The 11049-nt window shown below is 42.8% G+C and overlaps 1 protein-coding gene across 1 annotated transcript in view; it reads left to right on the top strand.

The window, feature by feature from the left end:
• Positions 1-465: 465 nt before the first annotated feature.
• The window catches only part of LOC128368447 (mitogen-activated protein kinase kinase kinase kinase 4-like), an 89630-nt gene continuing 79046 nt past the window's right edge, over positions 466-11049 (top strand). Inside the window, exons 1-2 of the mRNA XM_053329268.1 lie at positions 466-682; positions 938-1003. Of these exons, the coding sequence (XP_053185243.1) occupies positions 626-682; positions 938-1003 (123 nt within the window). The 5' untranslated portion in view covers positions 466-625. The remainder of the gene's footprint in view (positions 683-937; positions 1004-11049) is intronic.

Genomic DNA, 11049 nt, shown 5'->3' with positions numbered 1-11049 from the left:
GAGCTAGGCAGAGAGAGGGAGGCAGAGAGTGTGTGTGTGAGAGAGGCAAAGAAGGAGAGAGAGAGGCAGAGCTAGATAGAGAGAGGCAGAGAGAGAGCTAGAGAGAGAGGCAGAGCTAGAGAGAGGCAGAGAGAGAGAGAGAGAGAGAGGTAGAACTAGAGAGAGGCAGCGCTATATAGAAAGAGGCAGAGCTAGAGAGAGGAAGGGAGAGAGAGAGGGAGGCAGAGCTACACAGAGAGAGAGAGAGAGAGAGAGGCAGAGCTACACAGAGAGAGAGAGAGAGAGAGAGAGAGAGAGAGAGAGAGAGAGAGAGAGAGAGAGAGAGAGGGAGGCAGAGCTAGAGAGAGAGGACGAGCTAGAGAGAGCTTGAGAGAGAGAGAGCGAGCTACAGAGAGAGAGAGAGAGCTACAGAGAGAGAGAGGCAGGGTTTCAGCAGTAGGTCGGTATGTAGCAGCAGAGGAGCTTGTGTCTGGGATTACAAAGAGAGAAAAACGCGCCTTGATTGAAAATATCAGCAGCGGGATTAAAAACTAAAACCAGCCGACGATGAGACACGCACCGTCCGCTTAAAGGAGACTAAAAACGCGCCTTTATTCCTCTGATTTACCCCCGTTTTTTCACGAAAATGGCGAACGACTCTCCGGCCAAAAGTCTGGTGGATATAGACCTGGCATCCCTGCGGGTGAGTGTGTGTCACACACATTTCACACAGGACATTTTTTTGTAAACCTTTTTACACTCTACAATGATGTAGTGAGCTGAATAATAGTTGACACAGCTCTGCGGAGACTCTTCTTTGTTTAATATCCGCTGGTTTTAGCTATAGGAGGCCAGCAAACCGGGCGCAGCCGACTCATGCATCGAACATACCCCGACTGTAATGAAGGCAGGGAATTGATTCATATATGTGTGTTTGTTTTGCGTCTTCCTATCACAGGATCCTGCTGGGATTTTCGAGTTGGTAGAAGTGGTTGGAAATGGCACCTATGGACAAGTCTACAAGGTTGGTGTTGAGCCTCCATCTCTCTCTCTCTTCTGTATGTGTGTGTGTGAGAGAGAGAGAGAGTATGTGTGTATGTGTGTGTGTTAAAGCCCCAGTCGAGAGAACAAACGGGCGGAAACTGGAGCACAAACATGCATTTATGTATTTTTCCCCTCTCACAGTCTCAGGAACACGTTGATTATAACACACAGTCCCTCCCTTGCTTCACTTGGACCGGTGCAGTCTGGACTGGATTATCTCTCTTGATAGCATTCTGTCCTCTCACTCTTTCCACATCCATTCATTTATTTCTTTTTTTTTTTCTCATTCTAGCGATGCAAACCATCCTCCCCAGTACACCTATTTTGGTCCCGGAGATCTCCCTCCCTCCCTCCCTCTTCCTCCTCCTCCTCCTCCTCCTCTCTCCTTGCATCCACACCCCAGTAAAATATTCCTTTGCACACTGACTGCACGCCTTTGCATTGCAGCTGATCAAGACAACCCCATCCGTGCATGACAGCCTTTTCGACCACGCTGACCGACTTGTGTGCCATTGGGTGGGAGTTGGGGGGTGGGGGGGTGTTACATTGCGCATTTGTGCACAGCGATTGCCTAGCAGGCCTTATGCTGGAGTGGCTCTGTGCTGCATTAATGGGTATAGATAGGCCTGTTCATCCCCATCACACACACACACACACACACACACACACACACACACACACACACAGGCTTACATGTAGTGGAAAAGGCAATTGATGGAGACCCGGTGCTTCTGCAGCCTCCCATCAGAGCCGAGCAACGACATCATCCTGCTGTTGCTTGGTAGAAATGAAAGCAGAAGGAGAGATGATGATGTGTGATCCGGCTCCTACTGAGTTACTTGGAAATGAGTCACATGCAGCGCTCGCTCTCGTGAGGAGATGTACATTTTGTTATGTTGTAGGCTGCAGGAGAACAAGTTAGTTAGGAATGATGTCATGTTCCTGTCATGAGTTAAGAGAAGGTTCTCCGAGACCTTACGAGTGATCGGATGTTTGTTTAGCCACAAACTGCAGTGATGCAAGCTATATAATGGTTAAACGCCCTGAGCTGTGGTTGGCTTTGTGTTTAACCACATATGTATTTATGTAGGCCAACTTCACATACTGATCGCTATTGTTATATACATACATAACACTTACTAACAGCAAATTAGGGTTGAATTACAGTAAATTATGGACTCACATTGCACTAAAACGTGGACATTGACGTTAGCTTTGCTCCTAAACATTCCAACTTGTATATGGTGTTGAAGGCTAAGTGTTAAGTATAGCAGAGCCAGAGGAAGTAGGTCCTGTTTACAACCTCCGTCTCAGGCGATCCGATCACAACTGGACAGCTGAGACACATCGCTGTTTATAGGCTACCTGTCTCTATTATATGTCTCCAGCTGACCACTTGTGTCCAGATGTTGTTGCTGCTGCTGCTGCTGCTGCCTACATCACTTGGGTTAAACGGCTCCCTTCAGTTATTACGTCAGTTTAGTACTAGCAAAACCATATTTCAAGAACTACAGGCACCATTCTTTCAACAGTTTTCCAAAATAACCGCCACATCCTGCATTGATGACATATTTTCCTGTTATGTTCTGGCCGTGGGACGCATCACGACACATTGACACCACAAAAGATATGTGGTCTAATGTGTGCCAGACCAACTGGGGAAGTGGTTGAAGTGATCCGATCATAATGCGTCACAGAGGTCATTTACACTTGCGTTTAGGGCTGGCTCACCTGTTAACGCCACATGTAAACAGGAACATGGTGTCAATGAATGACTAAGCTCCATGCTCCAGTTTCAGTTAATGACAGCTTTCTATTTCTTATATGTCAATCTTCTTTTATATCAACCTCAAAAAAAAAAGGTTAATGAAAGTTGAGATAATTAGGTTATACCTTCAAGAATAGAATGGACTTTATTTTGAAAAGCGGTGCCTATCTGTTCTAGCTGATTTATTATATTATAGCACTGAGATGTCATGCTCAAAAGTCAGAGGGAAAAAGTGTTAACATATTTTTATCCAATTGTATCAAACTTGCTGTGATTTAAAACAGAACAGCAGCTGACATAATGGAGCCAAGCGTTTTGGGCTTCAATTTTGACATTGAGGGCCGTCACTCAACCTGGATCGCTGCATCGTAATGAGGTCGTAACCACTCAGCTGAGAGCTCTCTGTTTCGCTGTGATGTCATCAGAGTTGAGGGGTTTGTGTGCAGGAAGGTTGTGGACCCTCCTGCTCGTTTGAGGGGTAACAGGCTCTATATTTTTAACACATTTAGGCTACAATATGGCGTCAGAAGGAGTCTCAAGGACTACTGTATCTGCAGCTCTGAGGATTACACAAGAGACCGGGAGCGTTTCAGTGATTCAGTGAGTCCAGTGTCACTTTGAATCAGACTGTATGGTCGTGGACAATGAGGCCGCAACCCCCCCTCCCCCTCGTGTGTGTGTGTACAGTGATATTTCTCTTCATAATAAAGCATAGAGCGTGCTGCGTTCGGTTACAGCTGGGAGAGAAGAAAACAAATCTGGTTTGGAGTTTTTTGTAATTTTTTATTTGTGTTTTTGTGGCTCTGGGGGAAGGGGGGGGGGGGGGGGGTGGGCACGGCGGCTGCTGTAAATGTTTCATTAAGGGTTGGAGGGTGGTATGGGGGGGCAAGTGGTTGTGGTAATGCTCAGATGCACCGGAGCCCAAATGAACCTTGACGTTTTGAGTTTAGCTCCTCGGGATTCGGTGAATCATAACCACGTGTGACCGAGTGTGACCCTTCCTCCTCCTCCTCTGCCTTGCAAACATCTGACCCAAAAAATGTGTGTGTGTTAGTGTGTGTGTGTGTGTGTATGTTTGGGTCTGCACATGTGCACTTGATCCTCAACACTTAGTGATTGGTTGGGTTTCCCAGGCTGGCGAATAGAAATGGGTAGAGTGTGACTGACTGACTGACTGAGGGCCGGTTGCAGCTGTGTGAGACGACAACAGCTGTTGAGATGGAAAAATCAAATAGAGGGGAGGAAGAAAGAAAGAAAGAAAGAGAGAAGAGAGATGTCGAGCAAAGGAGGAAAGAAGAAAGACAGAGAAGCGCTCAACCTTTTAATCACCAATGTTTTTTAGTTCAGTGGATAAAAAGGTGCACAACAAGAACTCTAGAATCAATATGACATGAAAAAAAGAAACAAATAAGATGCAAACTGAGCGTACTAAGAGGTCAGAGGTCATCATGTTTCTGTTTCTATTAAACAGCAGGAGGTTAAAAGGGGAGCAATTAAATCAGAGCTTAAGGAAAAGAGGCAGAAGGAATTTTTAAAACTCTAGGGTAGGACCACACTCTGCATGGGGCCGGGAATCCCCCACTCTCTGAGGAAATGGTTTAACCCGTTTATGACTCTCTGAGCTCCAGACTCACACAGCTCGTCTTCCTTCATGCCGCAAGCGTTGCCTTCAAGTTTAAAAAAAAAAAAAAGGTAAACAAATCAAAAGTCTGTGATTAGTTTTTATTCTAAGTCCTCAAACAGAAGCGAAGACGACGGCGGGGGGAGGGGTTTTTTAATTTCCTCGCCCCCGTTGTGGGTTTCGGTGAGGGCATGTTTTGTGAGGAAGTAGTGAAACGGCGGAAGTCATCAGTGCAGTGAAAAGAAGTTGGTGGCTATGCAGCGACGGCCAGATTACAAAACCACAGACTGGTTCCTGTCGCTGGCTCGTGTATATCTTCATGCAAAGTGTCATCAGTTAGAAAAAACACGAGGCGCTGGGTTAACTCCTGCTGACACTGATACCAGATACAAGTGTAGATAACCTGTTAATACTGTTTGTGTAGATTTGAAGTCTTAATCATTAGTGATGGTATTAGTGAAGTATACAGAACATCAGTTTAATCTATCACAAGGCTGCAACTAATGACTTACATCAGCAAGTCATCTGACAATTGGTTCTTTGAGGGTTAGATTCAATTTTTAATCTCTAAAATATCAGAAAATAGTCAATAAATCACCATCATTAGATCTGTCATGTACTCCTTTTATTGAACGATATATTGTCTCAGAAATAATCGCGATAAACGATATTATTGTCATTTGAAGATCACTTTATACCACTGATATGTGATATAATAGTATAATAATGCAAAGGGGGGGGGGTTACGTCTATTAAAACTGCCTGTATACACTCTATCTAAGAATCTACTACACAATTAAATGTATTTAAATGTTAAAGCCCATAAAACTGAACACAGTCACCTCTATGTATAAGACAGTAGACTCCAGATTAGGAATCTCTGTCTTTAAATGAATAAGTGATGATAAAATGTGCCAAACAGTCAGGTGATATAAGCAGTCTACTATGAGGGAGAACCTTTTAGCACACGGGAGGTGGAAGTAGAGTTTGCAATGCAAATACGCAGCGTCTCACTGCTGCACTGTGTTGTAATCTTATTTCCCTACCCTGTCATTTCAGCGCTATGTGAAGACTCCTCTGGAGCCTTCCTGTAGCGTATCAGGGAAAGTGTCAGATGTCAAAGACTGTAGATGAAGTTCTCCTTAAAGCAAATGTTTCCCTTTCAGAATCGGAAGAGCAGGTTCTCATTTTTACTCTATTAAGTCGTTGCTGTTGCTGAGGTGGTATTCCATCCTTAAATTGGTATTGGCCATTCATCCACCAATAAGAATGCTGTTGATGCACAGTTAAAGAGGACGTACCTTTTGTGGTTTCCTGTGTTGGATGTTTAACATGGTCAAAGTTCCAACACTAGAGGGAACATATGTAGAAATGCATCTGCTTGTTGGCTCCCTATGTTTAGTAGCCTTGTAGGTTTGACAGGAAGCCAGTATAGAGAGGTAGGTGGTAGTAGGTAGGTAGTAAGTGTGATATGATGGCTTTTAAAACCAGCCTGTCAGCATCCTTAAATATCAGCCGGAAACATTTTTTCATAGAGTTGCAAAGAATGGTATTCAATTTTGTTATCGATGAATCTGTCAGTGTTTCAAAATGTTTCAAATTGCAATCAAATCCTCAATAACAGGAAGGTGACTGATGACATTTGACAGATAAAATGACTCAAAGCAAGTTTCATTTCCATTGCTTCTCTGAATCCTGACATCACAACAGGAAAGATGTGTGTATGTGTGTGTGTGTGTGTGTGCTTTTTTTTTTCTTTCTTGTGCTGATGATAAAGTGCAGCTGGGTGTGGCTCTCCAGCAGCAGCAGCAGCAGCAGCATTAGCCTGTCATCATCATCATCAGCAGGGCAGAGCAGCATCACTGCATGCCCAACAGAGGAAATGCTTCGGAGCACTTCACTGAGTGCCTGCGTGTCTTAAGTGCACGTGCTCCAGTACGTTTATATGTGGAGCTGGAGAATGGAGCGTATCGCTGCTGATATCTGATGATCTTGACTATTGATGCTTTCTAAACACATCTGTGGTTCAATGGAAAAGACACTTTGAATATGCACAGTATTTAAGGGTTAAAGGCTGGAGCCAGGGAGCCAATCTTTATTTAAATGAATAATTGGCTGTCAAAACTGCTGTTGATTAATTTCCAGTTGACCACCCACTCAGCTAATCATGAGCACCGGCAGCCTCCAACTCAATGAGAGCAACACTCAGGGAAAATGCTGAAAATGTAATATATTTATATGTTAATATATCAACCACAATCATTAGCTGTCAGCTGCTTTAACATTAAAACACATCAGAAGAGACAGATGTTATGTTTTGATTGTTTTCTACTCATCCCTAGTTCTATGAGAAGCTATAAATAGATCAGCCCTCTCTCTCTCTGTAAAGCGGAGGAACTACAAAGCTGTCAGAAGGAATCGACTCATGCAAAGCCGGCTCGCAAGACCTTCCGGCTATTCAAACTGGAATGTTAGTCGCTAGTCTGCCGTTGACCTTTTCAGAGCAGGAAGTGAAGTACGGGGCCGCGACCGACGGCGGGCAGCGGGCAAAGCAAAAGCCGGCTCCAGCTCCAGTCCACTTCTGCTGGGAACTTTTTTCTTTACAGTCACAACTACTGTTATCTTTACTGTGACCTTTTCCCCAAACAGAAGAAGTGGAAGCTCTGCCGCCGATAGCAGCAACAGGAACTTCACTGTGTCATGATTTATGAGGGAGAAGTCGTTTGCTTTGTGTGCCCGCCTATTGTTTCCAACGTTGATGGACAAATACTACTTTTTTGTGTTTGTGTGAATAACTATTTAATCTTTTCGTCTGAAGTGCAGAAATACCGGTCGGTGATGAAACACTGATGATATATTGATCGGGAACATGAGCGATATCGTGTTGGAATCACAGAAGTAACAATACATCGATTTTTTTTTTTTACGATGCGCGGCGGTGACATTCTTGGTACCTCTGTTAATGAGCCTGTTAGCGGCGAGTGGCTCAGCCTGCTAGCTACGGCTAGGCTAAAAATAAAGCCCCACAGCTTCAGACAGTATCTGGGTCATGTTCTATGATGCTGCTGGCTGTGGAGGAGCCATGCAGTGACTGTGCTGCTGCTATTGGGGAGTCTCACTGGACAGCATGAAAGTTTCTCTGTGTTCATTGAAGGTCTTATTTTTTTAAAGGGGGTAGGCCTATGAGAAAGTAGTTTGGAGCTCATCTGATACAAATGTGTGGTGGAAATAGAATTTTTTTTAAGGTGGAAGGGATAGATGCCATTTTTGACACTATATGAATAAATGTCTGGAGGGAATCTTTCAGAATAATTCTGTAAAAGTGAAAAGTATAAAAGTGCTTTATTAACCGAGAACTCTCAGCGTGTGTCCATTATCGCTTGTTTATCGCCCAGCAGCTTGACACCTGCTAACCCGCTCTGGATTTGACTTTTTAAGATTGGTGCTTTATTAGCCGGCAGGCAGCAGGGCGTGTGTGTGTGAGAACACAGATAGGAGAGACTGTGACAAAAATACGACAATGCTGCAAGATCACAGTAATGCTGTTTAGCTCCCTCAGCTGCAGACACACTGTGTTATAAACACTCCTGAGCCTGGATAAGGATGGAAAAAAGCTATTTCATCTCTGAGAGCCCATCCTCGATACGGAATGCAAGGAGGGTCAGCCAGCATCCAGGAAAAGGAGAAAGATGAGAGGGGTGTGGAAGGAAAAAGGTTTTAGGTAATGAGGATGGATTGAAGAGGAGGAAGGTCTGTTCTCCTCTCCTCTGCTTAGGTCACGTGTCTCTGTGGGTCTAGAATAAGGAATAGCTTGGGGCGGGGCGTTGCTGATGTTGATGGAAGGCACCGTGGTGACTACACAGTATAATCCCTCAGCATCAGACACAGACACACATGCTGAGAGGAAGAGGAGCAAGTGTTCAGGATAAAGGACGAGAGATATTAACAATCATTTACACACATCTTTCTACATGTAATCTGTTTTTCATTTAGTCTCCTGTGTCTGACAGCGATGAGTATCGTGTCCTTAATAATCATACTGTTGTTTTAATGCAGGAGCAGGAAATGTAGCTCTATTTGTATTGTGTGAAATACAGCACGTACTGTACATTGCTAAAGTTAAAGTAGACAAACAAAGTCAGTAGGATGTCACATCTTTTTAATTAACTGAAGGACTGTAATAGTTTTAGTAATGAATTAGCTATTTATGTCAGATGAGCTGTCTTTTCTGCCAGGTTTGAGAAATTGTTAGAAGTTCCCACTTGGATGCTCATATTTATAGTTTGGACAATATAGTGCTGATTCAATTCATTGATCAGCTGGTTGATCAGTTTTATTTATGAAGCTTAAATACAAATGTTAGTTTAACTTTCTATTCTAACTCTATTCTCAGAGTTGTTATAAAACACACCCAAAGACATGCCTCAACAACAGTCAACAAAATGCTTTTTTTTTTAATGTACTGTTTTGATTTGGTGTCCGCCGGCTCCTGCGAGGCTTATTATATAATCCAGCTACAGTATGTGTTGATGTGCTGGCGGGTGAAGCGGTGGATGCATGCAGACAGTGCAAACAGATGGCTTCTTGTTGTAGCAGTGAGGCAGTGATGCTGAAGAGACGGAGAGAGAGAGAGAGAGAGTGAGTGTGTGTGTGTGTGTCGCTCTCTCTCTGAAGTGTGAAGTGTCGCTGAAACATTTTCACAAAAGGAAGACAAACCAAATGGAGATATTCTGGTGTAAACTGTGTCACACTGTGGTGAACCTCAGCACTTTTTTTTTTTTTTTTTGGTACCGACCTAAATATTTCCATTTAGCATTTAAAAGTAAAGAAAGTTTGCTTATTTTCTGATCTGGGTTCTACCATTTGGTAAAAATATGTATTTTTCAAAATAAAGTACAGATTAAGCATCATTTTGTCATTGAAACTCCCAATTTATATATTCAGTGTGATCTTACATGTCAACGTGTCTGTTTTAATCTCATTTCAGTATCTCAACCTACTTCTTTTTTTTCTTTTCTTAACTGCTTCCTTTCTTCTTTTTTACATTCAAAGCACGTAAGAAAAGTGTCAAATATTCCATCAAGGCTCAGACTCCAGATCGTCATATCAGCTGCATTATGAATAATTTCCCCTTCTGCTCTCAAGTCAAATTTGACTCATATCTGTCCAGTTCATGCATCAGTGAGTAAATCAACATCTAAATTCTGCTGTATATTCACGCACCTAATGTCACGTATGTGCTTCTGTTGGCCTACATTGTGTTGTGTTGCTCTGTGTGTGTGTGTGTGTGTGTGTGTGTGTGAGTAGTTTGGAGTTAAACTGTATCTCTTTGTATATCTCTCTCTGGATAAGCTTTAAATGCCTGAAATGTAATTTGGAAGTTGAGGTCGTAGGGTTGCATCTCCTCATGAAGAGTCTGTTGTACCGCTGTGAAGTAAGATTCGCCGTTTATTATGCTGATTATGTGTCTCGTTACGGACAGACGTCCCTTTGTGGTTTTTTTGTCCCGCTGTCAACACTGACGAGCCGATGAGACGCACCAACGCAGGTTTCCCAGCGCCGACGTGTTAATTGCAGCTTCGCACAAGAGCATTGAGTTTCCGTAATTAATAATAATATTTTGCATGTGTTTTATTAGTCACGTTTTTTTCATAGCCTCAACCTCTAAATACTCGATGTCCGTGTGACCCAAACCAAAAGTCCAGATGGAGAAACAGCAGGAAAACTTGACTCAGTCTCTGGAAAACAGTGAGAAAGAATGAACACATAAATCTGGTATTTTCACAATAAAATAACACTTTTTTTTTTTTTTTTTTTTTAAAAACATCACAAAACAAACGAGGATGATTTAACTTTATTTCGCAGCTAAATGATACATTATGTCAAACATCTAATCGCTAACATCATCTGGTTGTTGTTTTGGTGCTGTTCGTAATCGGAGCCGAAAGCAACTTTACCGTGAACCGTAAAGTTGCGGACGGTAAAAAACCAAAACAATGAGCCTCCGTAATCAACCTCCGGCTCCTCTTGCTAACGTAACAGTTGAACTCCGGTGATAAAAAGCAGGAAAAAATGTCCTAAAGATGTTTTTTTTCTTAATGTGGCTGGTTGTCTGTCATCTGTGGGCACTTGCACTGTAAACCAGATGGCAATCAGTTAAATTCAATGTCAAGTAGAAGCTGCAGACTGAAGTAATAAAGCAGGAACTGTTGGAATTTAGTCATTAAGGACACTGTAAAAAGAGTGCAGGGCTGAAGGATGGGAGACATAACTTTCAACTACTGCATCATCTGGATGTATTTAATCAAATATCGACTTATAATAGTGATGTCATGTCATTTAACAGTTCTAATAGTTAGAAATGTAGTTTTATTGCAGGAAGAGTGAAGCCTTAGCGGAAGCAAAGATTTAATTGTTCTCAGATTAGAGATAAATGCTGTGAAGATGAATGTAGTTAAATGGTCATGAGTCATGAGTACACACACACACACACACACACACACAAACGTTATATTTTCAAGGTTAGCACATCAGTCACGCACGTCAACTGTTTCTAGACAGGGTTTCATGCCTCGCTCTGTCTTCCCAGAGCTTCACTCTTATTGATTTTCCACAGCATCTCATACAACAGGCCCTT

This window comes from Scomber japonicus, chromosome 11 (assembly GCF_027409825.1).
Source record: "Scomber japonicus isolate fScoJap1 chromosome 11, fScoJap1.pri, whole genome shotgun sequence".
Taxonomy (NCBI): domain Eukaryota; kingdom Metazoa; phylum Chordata; class Actinopteri; order Scombriformes; family Scombridae; genus Scomber; species Scomber japonicus.
Note: the sequence above shows the minus strand (reverse complement) of the source record. Positions and strands in the feature narration are given on the sequence as shown.